We start from the raw sequence: 17,797 nt of genomic DNA, 5'->3' as shown, positions 1-17,797 counted from the left end.
AAGCAAAGCAGGGACTGTTCTCCTGGGAATCACTCACTGCAGCACTGCAGTGATGATTAGCAGCGGTTTCTGGAAATACCTGCAATGTCTTTATTGCTGAGGTTATGGGTGAATTTTCCTGACCTTCACTCTTATCCAGTTTGAGCATTCCAATACCTGTCTCATAGGCTTTTTGTGCGGTTTAAGTAGAATCATGGAAAAAAATTCTTAGAAGATATCACAGGCCCACTAGCAATACTCTCTAGCAAATGCAGATCAAAGTGTGATGAGACATGACAGGCATATAAAGAGCAGAGTAAAGCTTAGAGTCAAAACTCAGATCACTTTCTGTGCCATGCTGGAGGCAAGTTATTTCATCTCCAATCCCTCTCAGATCCAAATTGTTTTGTTTTTAAATGGGAATGATAAAAATATTCATTTAATAGAGCTGTGAGAAGAACTGAATAAATAAGTGAATAACAATGTCTGTGATGCAAGGAGCTTTAAGCAGTGTTTTAAACAGTCACCCGATAAATGTTATTAATATTTCATGATGAAAGAAGAGTATGCTTAAAAGTTTCAACAACTACATTTAGAAAAGGATGCGGTGTATGTTTAAATAAAATGAAACAAATAAAGAAACAAACTACAGAGAAGTGAAGTGAAAGGGCTAGTTCTGTGTCCCTTCATGCAGTAAGTAACATTTATGCTGAGATCAGCATAGGGTGCCTTGCTAACACACTTTCCCTCTTCCCCATCTACTACCCAATGCAGTCACACTTTCTTCATTCCAGAACTAAGCGTAAACTCACTCTAAGTGTGAATCAGTGTATTATACTAAAATGGGACAAATAAGTAATCTTTATTGTTGAATTCCCAACAGAGGAAGTAATGGGGGGGGGGCGTTGGGGGGGTGAGAAGGGTGCGAAAGAGTGAGGAAGGTTTTCTAGAAACCCTGAACTCATAACATGTATGTAAGCCTATTATTCATGATCCTACAAGTACAACTCTGGTAAGACTCAGACTTACCTTGTGCCACTGAGGCTTGTCTTTATAGAAATCCTATGGCATAGCTCTACATCTACCATTATACTAACACTACTACTAATGCTACTAATCAGCATTGCTACTTATTGAAAGCTGGGCTCTGTGCTAGGTGTTTTAAAAACATTATTTTTACTCATTACAACAACCCTAAAAGATAAGTAAGTATGATTATTCCCATTTTACAGATGGGGGAGTTGAAGGTCAGCAAGCTAAGGTGACTTCTCAAAAGCTATAGCTAAATCAAGTTCTGTCAAATCCCTTGATTCTTTCATTCATATGTTTGCTGCCCCTTTTTCCTTTACATTTCAAGGACATTATTTTGTAGAAGGCAAAGTTTATGAGATCTGCTTTGGCTTATTCAAACTTGCTTTATATCATCACCAAGCAATTCAATTCTCCAAATATAAAACTATAAGTATACACATGATGGGCATCATTTTAAAATATGATATCCAAATACATTTTCTGAAAAACTTCTTTTAAAATAGTATTCTGCAAAACATCTAAAACATTTTAAAAAATATATCTTGGTTTTACCTATTTCACTACACTTTAAATTGTGTTCATAAACACTACAGGGCAACCCAATGTAATATATATGCTCTAAAAATGTATACTGTGCAAATTACAGCAGAGAAATTGTCTCTCCTCAAACTTATCAATAGCATAAATTTATACACATTTGAAGGTGCACTAACTACAGATCAGCTAATAAATAAATAGGTGATAGATAGATAGATAGGGATAGAAACAGAGATATATTTATAAACATACATCATGTCCTATTAGGATGCCAAAGACTAGTCAAACAAATTTGCTCAATATGTTTAACTCTGTTTCTAAAATGTCAAGGTACATTGTGGCCCAGTTACCTTAGAAATCAGCCTATGATGTTTTCTAACCGACTACTATAAATAACAAGGCATTTTAATCTCAATCTAAATCACAGCTCTTGCTTCATTCTCCTCACAGTGTGGGTCAAATTTCAATAATCTTAATGATAATTATGATAAAAAATCATAAAAATGACCATGATAAAATGAAGGAACCAACAACAATAACTGAGAACTGTATTTAGGACATAAAATAGTCCAGGTCTTATACTTTAACTATACCATGTCCTTTAACTTTAGAACACTTTTTTGAAGCTAAGATGCTCTTTTTGCTCTTGTACAAGACAAGAACTTAACCTCTGGAATGAACTGTGTAAGCTCACATCCCGACTCTACAACAAATCAACTGAGTCACCTTAGAAAACCAACTCAACTTCTCTCTACATCATCTTCCTCCTCTGTAAAACCTGGAAAATCATTATCCCTACCTCGTAGGTTTCTTGTGAGAAGTAAGTGAAATAAATACAGATAAAGTGGGCTTCCCTGGTGGCGCAGTGGTTGAGAATCTGCCTGCCAATGCAGGGGACACGGGTTCGAGCCCTGGTCTGGGAAGATCCCACATGCCGCAGAACAGCTGGGCCCGTGAGCCACAACTACTGAGCCTGCGCGTCTGGAGCCTGTGCTCCGCGAGAGGAGAGGCTGCGACAGTGAGAGGCCCGCGCACCGCGATGAAGAGTGGCTCCCGCTTGCCACAACTAGAGAAAGCCCTCACACAGAAACGAAGACCCAACACAGCCATAAATAAAAAAAAAAAAAAAAAAAAAAAAAAATACAGATAAAGTGCTTAGAACAGTGTCTGGCCAATAGTAAATGCTTAAAGCATTTGCTGTGATTCTGCCTATTCTTTAGGGAAAATCATTTGAAAATGACAAAGTTCATGACTTTCTGTTATACTTAATATGGCTAAAGTCTTGGTGGGAAAAAAAAGCCAAACATCGTCATACCTGTGTATCCAGTTTTGCAAACACAGTTGAAGCCTCCTGGAAAGTTCTGGCAGATGGCACTGTTCTTGCAGGGACTAGGCAGGCACTCGTTGATATCCCTCTCACAGGCTCTGCCAGTGAAGCCATCTGGGCAGCTGCATGAAAATCCTCCCACTAAATTGTGACAGGTCCCACCATTGTGGCAAGGGGACGGAAGGCATTCGTCTATGTCTATTTCACACCAGCTGCCAGCATAGCCTGGCAGACACTTGCATAAGAAAGGCTGCAAAGGTTCATTTGCCACGACGATGACCGGAAGGCTCTCATAGCTCTTTATTTCGAAGCTCACGGCCAGTCTCCTTACACAGCTGCCTCCGTTCTGACATGGGCCGGGAGCACAGGAGTCGTGATCTACAGATTCTACCTTCACTCCACTCTGCCGGAAGAGGATCTCTTTGATGCTTTCAAAGAAGGTGGCTACACCACTGGGATTCACATACTGATTATGGTTTCGCTTCACAGCTGCCAAAAGAAATGTTCTATTGTTCCCTTCATAGGCCCCATACAGTTGCACAGCGGTCCCGAGGCCAGTCAGCTGTGAACTGGCAATGCGTAAGAAATGAAGGTAGTGGTTCGTCAAGAAGTCCTTTACACTTGGTACGCTGAGACGCAGCAGGATGCTGTTATCCACTGTCGTGTTGGAAAATCCAGTGAAGAAAACTCGGATATTGCTCGTGACCGTGCTGTGGACGCCATCGTTGCTGAGGACAGTCAGATCAAACGTGCCGTCCGTGGACCTTGGCTGGGAACTCAGATTGCAAGTGCCCCTTGGAATACTGAAGAGGCTCGTAACTCCCGAAGTCAGGGAGCAGTGGAAGGTGTCTAACACATCGGGATCCTGTGGCTTCACGGAGCCTAAAATCCCACCAGGAAACAAGTTGCCATAATAATTAACAAATATCTCCACCGTCCGAGACTGTGAAGGGTTGTCATTTTGGTCTATCACTGTGATATGCACGGTTCCTGTGGAAGACATCTGAGGAACACCGGAGTCCCTAGTGACCACAGACAGATAGAAGTCTGCAATTTGCTCTCTGTCAATCTCTCTAGTCGTGCTCAGAACTCCAGCAGTGTTCAGACTAAAATAGTTGGTGGCAGGACCCGTGCTCAGCAAGTAATAGGTAAAGGGGCCTTGATTTGGAGGGAGGTCAGGATCCGTGGACTGAAGGGTCATCACCAGAGTTCCTGGGCGTTTGTTTTCCATAACTTCTCCCTCACTGATGGTCAGCATAGGCCCATTATCATTTATATCTTCCAGGGTGACTAATAAGGAGGCACTTCCTGTAGCTGAGGGGGTCCCTGAATCCACAGCTAAAACCGTGAGATTATAGATGGGTAGAGTTTCTCGATCTAATTCTGCAGTAACGGTGATCTGTCCTGTCTGTGGATTAATGGAAAAGGCACCATTTTCATTCCCTGATCCAATAAAATAGGAAAACCTACTCCAGCTGGGAACAGAGTCTGAGTCGAAGGCACTGACAAAGGTCACATGAGTTCCCGTTGGGACCCCTTCACTGATCTGAACACTGTAGATGTTTAGACTAAAAACGGGTGGGTCATTGGCATCAAGCACAGTGACATTTACAGTGACCTCATCGATGTCTGCACCCCTAATGCTGCCAAAATTCTTGGCCAGTACCTTCAAAGATACCCTTTCTTCTTTTTCCCTATCAAGAAGTCCAGAAACATAAATCTGTCCAGTCTTCTTGTTGATCTGGAAACCCTTCTTTCTACTGTCACCAAAAATCAAATAATGCACTTCGCCATCAGTGCCCAAATCACGGTCACTGGCAAACACTTCTCCAACAATAGTACCTTCAGGAGCTGCTTCTGAGATTTCAAAATAGTAAAGTTTGGAAACAAAACGAGGCACATATTCATTTGTCCCTTTTAACTGTATATTAACAGTGGCAAAACTGCACCTTTCTTCATCAGGGACATTGAAAGCTTTCACAGTAAGGTGGTAGCTCTGCTTGGTTTCAAAATCCAGGAAGCCTTGAGTGGTGATGACCCCCGTGTTGGGGTCAATGACAAAGAGGTCACTGTCAGATGACTGTACAGTATATGCAGTCACAGCATTGGTTCCAGAGTCGGCATCCGTTGCATTTAGGTGGATAACTGTCGTCCCACTGGGGGCATTTTCCAAAACAGCGGGGAAATATTCATCAGGGAGGAACACTGGAGAATTGTCATTCACGTCAATCACATCTACAGTCACACTGCAGTAACCAGTCCTTGCAACCCAGCCGCCATCTGTAGCACTAATAATCATTTCATGTTTCTGGCATAGCTCATAATCAAGAGCTTTGGCTAGTGTTAATACACCTGTGGAGGAATTGATTGCAAAGATGCCTTCTTCATTTCCTGAGGAAATACTGTACTTAATCAAGCCATTCATAGCCGTGTCTCTATCTCTTGCAGAAACGGTTCTGACAATGGCCCCAATACTATGGCTTTCAGGGATGGTTGCACTCATGTGGCTTTGAGAGAATTCAGGTGTGTGGTAGTTTTCCTCGGTGACAATTATGTGAACAGTGGCTTGGGATGAAAGTGGAGGGTTTCCCTTATCCTTCGCGGTGACAGTGATCAAAAAGTTTTGATTCAAGTCAGATATCAGGGGAGCTGCTACTGAAATCCACCCCGTATTATTGTCTAACTTAAATTTTCCCAAATGATGTTCATTCGAAATGAAATACTCCACTTCAGAATTCAATCCAAAATCTTTCTCATCTACTGCAGTAACTTTGATTAACTTTGTACCAATTTTAACATGTTTGGTGACTGGAGTAAAATATGCAGGTTTAAGAAATCGTGGTGCGTTGTCATTACTGTCCACCGTGTTGATGGTAACTGTTGTCTCACTAAGTAATGCAGGATTGCCTCGATCTGAAGACGTCACTATAAAACTATGTCTGTTGATGTTCACGTTACTGAAGCCACTGACGTTTTGGTATATTAAGACCTGTTTATTGAAAATCTCTCCTGTGGTGGCATTAATCCTGAAGTACTCTGACTGAGATTTTATAAAATAGAACACTTGTCCGTTTGATCCCTCATCAGGGTCTGTTGCAGATACCTGAGTCACTCTGGAGCCAATTTCAGTAAGTTCAGGAAAATCTAAGTAATAGGATGGTCTGCTAAATCTTGGAGCATTGTCATTGACATCTGTCACAAATATCGTGACATCTGTACTTACAGTCCATCCAGAATCGTGGGCAGAAACTCGGATTCTGTAACGGTCTGTGTCTTCTCTATTTAAAGGTCTACTAATTACGATATCCCCAGTGCTGGGATTAATCGTAAATGGAAGACTTGTGTCCATTATAGAATATCTACTAATTGCATTTACACCAATATCTTCATCAGAAGTTGTGACACGTGTAACTGTGTACCCTAATGGGGAATTTTCAGGAACGTGGGCACTGAATATTTGCGAAAACCTAGGGGCATTATCATTTTCATCTAAAATGTTAATGATGACTTTTACTGAGGTACTCTGAGAAGGGGAGCCTTTGTCTGAGGACTTTATGGTAAGCACATACTGAGATATTTTTTCCCTGTCTAAAGGTCGAATGCTTCTAATTTCACCAGTAGCATGATTGATACTGAAACTATGTTCTCTGTTGCCATTAACAATTTCATAGTCTAACTGTCCATTGGGTCCACTATCCTTGTCCACTGCAGAAACAGTAAGTATTTTTCGAGGAGAAAGGTTTTCCAATATTTCAGATACAAATGGATCTTCCTTAAAAACTGGGGAATTATCATTGACATCTAATACTGTTATGTCAAGTTTCTCATAAGAGGAGAAAGGAGGGAAACCTCCATCTCTGGCTTCTATCCATACAACATATTTTTGTATCTTTTCAAAATCCAGAGGTTGACTAATGGACACCTGCCCTGATAACTGATCAGTCTGAAATGTGTTGCCAAGATTCCCACTTGCAATATAATAGGACAAAGGTTCTCCTCTCAAGGAGGACCCCGTTATGGTAGTGACAAGAGTGCCTACTGGTTGGTTTTCAGGAAACACGAAAGTTTGTTCTTTGGCTCTGACTTTAGGGAAATCTGCTTTGTTCACAAATCGAACAGTCACTGTTGTAGAATCTGTCTTTGGAAATGAGCCACCATCTTTTACATGTACAGAAAACGTCACTTCTGAAGTGCCATTTAGTGGTCCAGCTGCCATAATAGCTCCTCTCAGTGGGTCAATGTGAAATTTTTCAGAGTTTCTACCCGAAAGAGAATAATGTAGTTCAGAATTGGGTCCAAAATCAGCATCTGTGACAGTAACCGCGAAGACGAAGGAACCTATAAAAGAGGGAGTGTGCAGTTATAATCTCATGGAACCCCAATAAAACATTTGATAGTAAGTTAAAACACTATATTAAAACTATATATAAAACACTATATTGCTACCTGACATAACTTTATTTCCCCATGATTACTAGGGGAGAACAGTACCTCTTATATTGTCTCTGAAGTTCCCCAGTCAAATCTAACAGTAGTCTTCAGGAACTGACCTGCCATTATCTACCTAAAACCCATACAGTCTATTGAATTTAATAATTTTCAGTGTGCCTCTGCTAGAAGCACAGGGAAGAGCAACAGCTAATCCTTCCAAATTATAGTTCCTAGGAGAAAAATCTGTACACAACAGAACTTCCAACAAACACAATAATACAGGAGTTCTGCTAAGAACTATTTTTATGCCCAATGGGGAAAAAAAATAATTGCTCTATTATGTCTTAAAATATTGTTGAATTACCTTTTATGTAATCATGTCAACAAAAATAATATGTTTAAAAAATTACTGTTGATTCCTTATACCCACTGTTTTATAGCAAAATTCTTTTATCTGTGAACCATTCTCATACGGAGATGAAGTGTATATATGTATGTGTGCATACATTATATGTATAACAATTATAAATTACACACACACGTATATGAACAATTAAAAATTACACACACACACATATATGAACAATTATAAAGTACACACACACACACACACACACACACATATAAACAATTATAAAGTAGTAAGAAATAAGAACTGAGGGAGAATGGACTCAATTTGGATTCCAAAAGTCAATGCTTGGGATGAGGGCCAGGTGGACAGATTGTAGAGGAGATACGCTGAAAAGCTGCCGTAAGGACATGTTTTCGATAATCTTATTCAGAAACCTTTCCCAAACCTGCACTCCTACCCGTAACAGAAGAGTCTGTGACACAAGTGAAAAGTCTCTAATTTAAAAAAGGCCAGTGATTCTGATTAATTATAATATGTCTAATGAGGAAAAAAATGCTTAAGCCTTACTCACTTTGTACAGGAGATGTTATATTGCATCACCACACATTGGGTGTGATTAGAATCATGCCTGCCAGCATCATTTCAGCTGAAGGCCGTCATCAGGGATTTATGACTTCACTATTGACATTTCCTTTTGATAGAAATTTGGCACAATAATTTATGGATTTTATACTTGCAATTGGTATCAATTATACCTTCTCAAGTGAATAGAAGCTCAAAGATCACTAGAGGAGAAATCCTGCATCCGTTTTTTTGTTTTTCTAATTAAAAATATCTTAAAGCAAGGAAAATTAATTATGGCCTTTATTTGTATACTTTCCTGTTTCAAAATTCATTTCAAGGGGCTTCCCTGGTGGCGCAGTGGTTGAGAATCTGCCTGCTAATGCAGGGGACACGGGTTCGAGCCCTGGTCTGGGAAGATCCCACGTGCCACGGAGCGACTAGGCCCGTGAGCCACAACTACTGAGCCTGCGCTCCGCAACAAGAGAGGCTGCGATGGTGAGAGGCCCGCGCACCGTGATGAAGAGTGGCCCCCGCTTGCCGCAACTAGAGAAAGCCCTCGCACAGAGACGAAGATCCAACACAGCCATAGATAAATAAATAAATTAATTAAAAAAAAACAAAAAAAAACAACAAAAAAAATTCATTTCAAAAATTACCAATGGCAGATGATTTGTGTAGTGCCTAAGAGAGTAGGCCATTCCTTGCAAAGAAACAAACAAAACCAAACTAAATGTAAAAGAGATGCAGAAAGATAAATACATACTGTCAATACGAAAGTGGTTCATTAATGGCTTCATACTCATACTAACAGAAGAAAAACCTCACTCATCAAAACTAGAGTAAAATATTTACAGTAATAATTAACTAGAAGGATTCCTTCATTAAACCTTTTGAAAACTTATCTATGAAGCACTGAATAAAATATTTATTTTCTACTAAGAAATACAGTTGAAGGCCTATTACTTCCCCGATAATGTTTCAGGTGCTCGGATATGGCATGGAAAAAGAGATAATGTCCCTCCTATCAAGGAACACACAAATTACATCTCAGGACAGAACCCTCCCTGACTACAAGGTGAAATCTATTCTAATCTTTAACAATATTCAAGTAAAATTAAGAAACAGCACTAGGAAAGGTGTGGCAATTATAAAACCTTAAATACAATTGGTCTGGGAAGAAAGAATTAATTTGCAAGATTCGATGTTCCTTCCATGTATTTAGGCAAGAGTTGAATTTTAGAGGATTTGTCAACTTTGGCTATATCAGAAATATACACGTAAAAATAACAGCAATGTAATTATAGGAAGTGTCCAATGTATAGTTTTTATTTATCTATGAGACCTCGCAGTTGGTTTGGTTACCTGGAAGAGTAGGCGACGGGATGTGTGTGACATACGGGTGATGCTGAAACCTTGGTGGGTTGTCGTTGACGTCAGTCACCATGACGAGCACACTGGTGGAACTGGAAAGAGGCTCCGGGGATCCAGTATCACTGGCAACGACCACTAAAGTGTAATTCTCTTTTGTTTCCCTGTCTAGCAACGCACTGGTGATGATTTGTCCTGTGGAGGGGTTGATGGTGAACTGAGAATTTCCACCAATGATCCTATAACTAAAGCAGAGAGCAGACATGGGCATATTTCTTCCAACATCTATTTACTATAATTTAATGACCGAGGCAGAAATGTCAAGAAAAACATTACAAGTAAGATCACACAACAACGAAAGGATATGGCGAGTTCAAATTTTATGTGAACATCACATTAACAATCTTTATTGTGAGATATCCCATGACCTCAAGCAGGTCCTCACAAGGTTTGTGGGTTTCTTAAATCATGCAAGTCCCCAGAATATACCCAGAAGACTATCGTGTTTTAAATAAACCAGCCTGAGAGCATAAATCAGGGCCTTGCTCTAATATTGTGGTCAGTGGCCAGGATCACAAATGAACATCTGTTAAATGAATCTAAAAATTATTTTTTCTGCAGTGCGCCATAATATACCAGAAAGGTCAGTGGAAGATCTTTTTCTTTAAAGACCAAACACTGTATTTGACACATATTGACTATCCAGAACAACTCAAGAACTGATTATTTATACAGAGACATTCCTAGTTACTAATTCTCTCGTTTGCTATTCCTCATATGGCCATGCTGCTTTGCTTTCTTGTTGTAAGGAGAGGTATGACATCTTCATGGATATTTTGACGTTAACCAGATTGGTTAGCGGGGAGGAGTTTCCACTGAGAATAGCTTCTCTCTTCTTTCTGAAGAAAAAAGCTGTCTGTATATATTCCTGAGAGGTCAGCTAGGAAAGAAGTAGCTAAGCTTGAAGGTTCAGAAGCTGGCTGTGGTCCATAATTTTTTAAGTTGGAGGGTAGCGAGATAATAGACATCTTTCAAAGTTTTCTCCTTTATGCCAACAAAGAAATGCCCTTGTTGGAACTAACTGGTGTTCCTATGGTTTGTGTCCATAAAAACATAGCAACAGCAAGTGCCTAATAGAAACAGCAGGAAAAAACCTTGCATTGCAGCCAGTGCACATTTCTCCTATGAAGTTCATCGGTTAAAACAAACATTTCAGCATCTTCATCCTTTTTAGAGACATAATTAACAATTGGGAGCTATTTTTTTTTAAAAAAAAGAGGTTCTATAAAATGAAAGCTAAATAGAAAAAGAATAGAGAAGGAATTTGGTTGAGAAATGATTTTAGTATTGATAAAGTACTTGGTATCACTCAGATTTGAACACCCTTTGACACACCCACATGCCACGATCAGGAGTGAGAAAAGCACTGACTATATTTCCTAGACCAGAAATGACTCTTTACAAAGTGTAATTACTACGCTTACAGAGTAGAAGATATCTATTCCCTTTATCAAAATAAAAATATCAAAGGTTTGTAAATGATTTCTCAAAGTTAGAAATTCAGGACTCATGAAATAATCATATTGCCTTACCTTTTGGAGAAAGTCTGTAGACACCTGGATTATGAGAATTATGTGATTTTTACTTTGGGAAACTTTGCTTCTATCGGTAGGTGTAGGAATGACCAAATAAGTTAATAGGGGTTGGAACAAGTGCTTCATAGTGCCACAAGCTTTCTTACAGCTTTATGACAGCAAAGGCCAAGGTTCACTCAAATATTTGTTCCCTTAAGCATTCACAAATAAAAATAAGAAGGATGCAAAATGCATGTAAATTTGATTTGGATGCTTTGTATGTGAGAAGACCATGGTATATTAGAATGAACAATGTGTTGAAAGGCAAATGATGTGAGTTCTGGCCCAGGGTGAACTAAATAATCCATAGAGGAACTTTGTACTATAAATTCTTATTCTTTATTTTATGCTATTGCACATAAGATTGTCTGTTTAAAAGTAGGTAATATATTTATTATTTTTAAAAATTAAAGAATAAAAGTGTATCAATAGTGTATTTTAAATATGAGATATTCTTTAATATCTCACAATATCTATAATACCAGTTTCAATCAAATTTATTCTTGTAAGTTACAAAAAGAAAGAAATAAAAGAAACATAGGGGACAATATAAATGGATAGACTGCTGAGATCACATGCCCAGGTTTTCCCCACTTGTATTATTTGAGTCTTGTTTCACTTCTCATCCTTTCATACATCTCTCTCCTGCTTCTCTGGTCCACATTAATTTCTTTTAAGGTTATGAACTTAGATCAAGTCTTGTGCTACATTCTTAACAGCTAAACACCTACACTGTTCTTTACAACTTTGCAGCATCTTACCGTGTTCTTAGTGTGTACCCAGCAGACTACAAGGCATTTTATATACACTTTCTTGTAAGCCTCAGAACAATCCTAACAGTTTGGTTTTGTACTACATTTTTTATCGATGAGGAATCTGAATCTAAGGGAGGCTAATCTAGTTGCACAGAGAAACATGCAATCTATAAATGGTACATGGAGACTGAACTTCTGTCTTTATGACTTCAGCATGCACTTTTTCCATTATCCTACAGTAGATGGAAGGTGAGACACAGCCTGAGGGGATGTGGGTGAGACAAGGCACACTGTAGCTCTTGCTAAGGCCAAAAGGGACTCTTGCTCAGGTTTGATGTAGAATCAGTTTACAATGATTTAGTTCAATGCAAATCAACAAGGTGTTAATTTTTTTTCTGACTCAAGAAATTACTGTTTCAAATTATTGGCATAAACTGATCATTATTATCTAAAATCTAAATCAACTGTTGTTGCATTTGTAAAGATGAAATATCCCCATTTGATTTCTTGAAACTTTTTTAGCTCTTCCTGAGATTTGCTACAGTCATAAGGCACTGCACTGTGGGCTGCTAGCATACAGTGATTTAGTAATAGTTTAGAAACTGGACTTTGGAACACAGTTCCCTTGGACATGAATTTTGATCTCATTCAAGGACTTAAATTCATAAAGTTTCTTAGCCTTTCTAAGTCTTCTCTATCTATGAAGTATTATACATATATGTATTCCCTTCATTTGGTAGTTTTGAGCATCAAATGTAATTTCTTTTGAAAAGCACTTGGCATCATAATTAGTATGTGACAAGAATTCAAAGTTTAGGTTTACACACATAACAGTATATATACGTACATAATTATCATAATCTATTATATATAATCTCTTATAATCCATCTTTAGGTAAATGGATGAACTAATAGAGACATGGATAAGTAGGTAAAAAAATTCTGTGCTCAAGCTTATACCCTAGATGGAGGAAAGACACATGGAAAAGTAAATACAAAACCAGGCGTTATGTTTAAGTGCTACGAAATTGCTCAGAAGCATTGTTTTGGGAATTCAGAAGACAAAGAGATCACTTTTGATAGAAAAGCCTTTCTTGGAGAAATGTAAATTTAGGCTAAGTCTTAAAGAGGTTACCCACCTTACAATAGTATTGTAAAGGGAGAATGAAGGTATTTTAGGCTAGGAGTCAACAAATTTTTTTTTCTGTAAAGGACCAGTTAGTAAATATTTTCAGCTCTTTAGGCCATCAGATCTCTGTTGCAACACTCAACTTGCTGTTTTAATGCAAAAGCAGCTGCAGACAATACGTACATGAATGGGCATGGCTATTTTCCAGGAACACTTTATTTACAAAACTAGGCACTGGGCCGAATTTGGCTTGCAGGCTGCTGTTTGCAGAGCCCTGGTCTAGGATATAGAAGGATTTGAACAGAGCCATAGTGCTTGGAAAAGCACAGGTCCTTTTCCCAGGAGCAGAAAGTGATCCAGTGAGGCTGAAAGTTTGGCTATACATTTGTCCAGAATAAGCTTGGAAAGATGCTGGAGCTGTTTACGGAGGGGCTGGAATATGCAGACTGGGCGTTATGCCCTAGGCAAACTGGAAGTTGAAAGATTTTGAGGAGGGGGGAGTATCATTGTTAAAGCTGAGCCACTGAGCTAGCTGTTTCATGTTACTGCCGTTTTCCCTTCATTCACCGACTCAGGCTTTGCTTTATCCGAATCACTTTCTACAACACTGAGAGAGGAATCGTCATAAAACATAAACTAATCATGTTATTGCCCACCTTAACACATTTCAGTTGTTTCTCCCACTAGACACAGAAAGAAATGTGAATTTTCTCCTATGGTATACAAGGCCCATTCCTAACCCACACCAACCATACTGAACAGCTTTGTTTTTCTGATGCTATGTTTTTGCATGGCTTTGGCTTTGCACCTGTTACTGTCTTTGCCTAGAATGTCTTTCATCCCTTGTTTGTCCATAAGCAACTCCTCTGTCTTTCCAAAATTCATCAATTACTTGAAGCTTATACTTATTTCCTCAGGTATCACTGAGTATGCTGTTCTTTCCACACATTCTGTGTTTAAACTATACTTGTTCCAAGGTACTATCATTGTAATATTGCAAAATTACCTTCTATATTAAAGTGTTCTTATTAGAACTGAAGTGCTTAACTCCTCAGAACTTAACAAAGTATCTGGGACATCGTAAGGGCTCCAAGATTATACAGGATCGTGTAGTATATAGATTGGAAGGATTAGAAACCAGAGTCAGGAAAGTAAGTTAATTTTTATTATAATAGTCCAGGCATGATGTAATTATGGACTGAACTAGGATCTTGGCAGGAGGGATGCACAGAAAAGAATGAGTGCCAGAGTCATTAGGAAAGAAGAAACATGAAAACTTGTCCACTGAATGAGCGTAGGGGGAGAGGATGATTTTTAGCCATCAAGATGGGAGGATGAAGAAAGCAAAGCAACATCGTTAAAAGAGAGCAGTACACCAAGAGGAGAAACAGAAAAGGTTAGGAGCTTCTGATACGTTGTCCTTATGACAACAGAACCTCTACGTAGAAGTGCCTCCTAGAGAGTTTTAAAGACGGGTGGGAATCTCCAGGATGGAGTCAGAGTTGGTACAACAGGTTTAGAGGTTTTCTGTCTAGTTTTCTGGGTAAGTTTTCTCATGGCTGCAGCCATGGAAATGGATGATTCTCTATCTACTCTCTCTCTCTTTTGCTCTTTCTCTCTCTCTCTCACACACACACACATACACACACGTGCGGGAAAATAAAGAAAGGAAAGAAAAGGACTGAGAAAAAATGCTGTGGGGAATGTCCAAATTTCTTTGGAGAGAGAGAAAGAGGGGACACAGAAGGCAAATTAGAAGGTGTGGTCAGAGACACAGGATGAGAAATAAGAAATAACATTTACACAGACACTGAGGAGAAAAAAAATGCCAATTTGACCTGTGGTGCAAATATTGCAAAAGGCAAAGGAAAATAAAGATTCAGAAATCACTGGACTTGATAAATTTCAGTAGAATCTTCGAATAGTCTTTTTTGGTAAAGCAATGGAGGAGAAAGACTGAGAGATTTTCAAGAATAAATGGCCAGAGAAAACTCTGAGGCAGTAACCCACCCTCTCAAAAATGTGGTGTGAAAAATGTGAGGAAAAGCAGCAGTTGTAAAGAATACTAGAATCATTCATTTAATGCATTTATTTAGGTGCCAAGTCACTATTATGTTGTAGACATTTTTCAAGGAAGAATATATTAGGAATAAAATAGATATTAGAATGATGAAAAGAAAAAAAACTAGTATAAATTTAGCGACTTTCATGTCCCAGTAATGTGTTAGAGACATTTGCACATATTAACTGATTCCATATATGATACTTGGCACCTAGTAATTGGTCAATATATATTTAATTCTCACAAATTTCGAAAGTAGCAATTCTTATCTCCACTTTTACTGATGGATACACTGAGCCTTAGAGACACTAAAATGACTTTCCTAAGTCATGTAAGTAAATAAAGGAACCAGAACTCAATACCAGATATTCTGAGCATTTCTATAGGGATAAAGATATGATCAAGGAAAGAAGGATTACTTGAAAATCCAGAGCAAAATGTAGTAACTGCTGAATTAATGATTTGAGGGAAATCGAATGGGATGGGATTAAGAGCACAGAGAAAGGGATTTGCCTTTGAATGTCAACCCTGTTGATACAGTTTTGTGACTTTCTCCAATGTTATGACATAAAAGAATTAAAAGTGAGGTTTTGAATGGAGATTTGGTCAGTTGGGGATAAAAAAGGAATATATTTCTATAAGAGCTAAATTCTGGAATGGGTGTCTGGGAAACAAAGATATAAACTAGATAAAGATATAAACTAGTAAGCTAGTAATTAATGCAGGCTGGTTTACTAGAAGGGAAAATATTAAAAGTTATGTAAAGTGTTTAACTCAAAATAAGTATACCATCCATTAAAATGCATAACTTGATCAAACTGGTAGAAAGAAGAATATAAATAAATATTTTTTGGGTAGCTGCTGTGTAAAAGATCATGTTAGACCATATGGGAAAATTAACATCACACATAAAAGGTTGTGCTTTTAGAGAGTCCATCAGTAGTTAGGTAAATGACTTAAATATGTAATACTTATATAGTCAATATAAAAATTAATACACAAAAGCTCTGTTAAGCAGAGGAAAAAGTGGATTTTCTCCAGGATTCCATGAATAGCAAGGAGTGATTAACATCCAAAATATATATTCCATTAAAAACATATCAAGCCAGAGTAAATAAGATTTAGGTTGGCATAACAACTTACTATTCTGTGAAAATATTTTTCATTTAAGTTGTAATAATTGTCTGTCAATTTAAAGTGAACATAATAGTTTTTTGCAAGATAAAAATGGCACGGATTTTTATTATATCTGACTATATGATGGCACAGTCATTTGAAGACTTTTCACCGATGGGTTTTAGCCTGGGGACTCTTGGCTGGCCATGGCTGCTTTGACAAAGAAAGTATTATGGAAGTGATTCTATGCTGTTTCAAGGCCTGGTCTGTAAGAGCATTAGCAGCTTTCACCTGAGGTCCTTGTAACCCAGAGGTTCTTCTACCATATAAAGAAGTCCAACTACCCTGCTGAAGAACCACACTGAGAAACTCTGAGACCACAAGATCAGAGAAGGGGCCCAACTGAGCCTAAAGTTCCAGCCATCCCTGCCAAGCCACCAGGCATGCGCGTGAAACCATCTTGGACCCTCTAGGACACAGTCACCAGGTAAATACCATAAGTGACACTAGTCAACCACAAGAAGCAGAAGAATCTCCCACTGAGCCATGCCCTAATTCCTCAACTACAAAATAATGAGATACAATAAAAATATAAATAAAATTAATAAGATAAAATTTTAGAACAATACATAAAATCATTATTGTTTTAATCCTCATTTTAGGCATAGTTGGTTATTCAGCAACCACAATTGGGCTATGAGTTAATGCTACAGAATTTCAGCAAAATGAAGCATTGTATGCATTTAGTCCAAAGACTAATGTTTAATGAGAAAAATAATTAAAATTTACAAAGGAAAATGTACTGACCTGATTACTGCATTTGTTGAAGCATCAGCATCTGAGGCATTTACCAATAAAACATCTGTCCCAGTTGGGGCATCTTCAGGAATTGTTGTGAAATACATTTTACTGGCAAAAGTGGGGACATTGTCATTGACGTCATCCACTATGACGTTGATAGTTCCAGTTCCGGTCAGGGCAGGGGATCCTAGAAGGAAAAGAAAATCTAGTCTTAATGTTCATAAATAACAAAAATAATAGCAAACTTAACAATTAGCTATAGACAGAACTATGGAAGAGAATTTAGAAAACATCCCAAAGTAAAATTTGGGAACACATAGGCAAGTGATTGAGTGATTTTTAGTGTTGTTACAAGAAAAAAATATTTTTATTTAGGGAATAGTATTCCAACTCTTTCCTAGTGATACTGCACGAAAGGAATACGTCAACCTCTTATTCTATTTTAAAGGTGCTGATTCAGCAATGCAGAACACAACAATATCATTTAAATGCCACAAAAGAGGCACTTACAGTAAAATAGCTCAAGCCAGATTTGGAGAATACCCCTGGGCCTGGAATAGCTGGCCAGCTGACAAGGCAGAGTTAAAAACTGTATTCCTAGATGTGACTCTCAATGCTATTGTCAACAAAATTCAACTGGGCTTCTGAGGCCTTTAAATACCCTTTTCTGTACTAAACAATATTTGTTTGCAGAAAACTTAAAGAAGAAA

At 38.3% G+C, this 17,797-nt stretch overlaps 1 protein-coding gene across 1 annotated transcript in view; it reads right to left on the bottom strand.

Annotated features, from left to right (window-relative positions):
• FAT4 (FAT atypical cadherin 4) overlaps positions 1-17,797 on the bottom strand; it is a 170,317-nt gene that overhangs the window by 33,622 nt on the left and 118,898 nt on the right. The window contains exons 8-10 of the mRNA XM_036852687.1: positions 17,094-17,274; positions 9,585-9,835; positions 2,864-7,213 (exon numbers count right to left, since the gene is read on the bottom strand). Coding sequence (XP_036708582.1) covers positions 2,864-7,213; positions 9,585-9,835; positions 17,094-17,274 — 4,782 coding nt within the window. The remainder of the gene's footprint in view (positions 1-2,863; positions 7,214-9,584; positions 9,836-17,093; positions 17,275-17,797) is intronic.

Source organism: Balaenoptera musculus, chromosome 5, assembly GCF_009873245.2.
Source record: "Balaenoptera musculus isolate JJ_BM4_2016_0621 chromosome 5, mBalMus1.pri.v3, whole genome shotgun sequence".
Lineage (NCBI taxonomy): Eukaryota > Metazoa > Chordata > Mammalia > Artiodactyla > Balaenopteridae > Balaenoptera > Balaenoptera musculus.
Note: the sequence above shows the minus strand (reverse complement) of the source record. Positions and strands in the feature narration are given on the sequence as shown.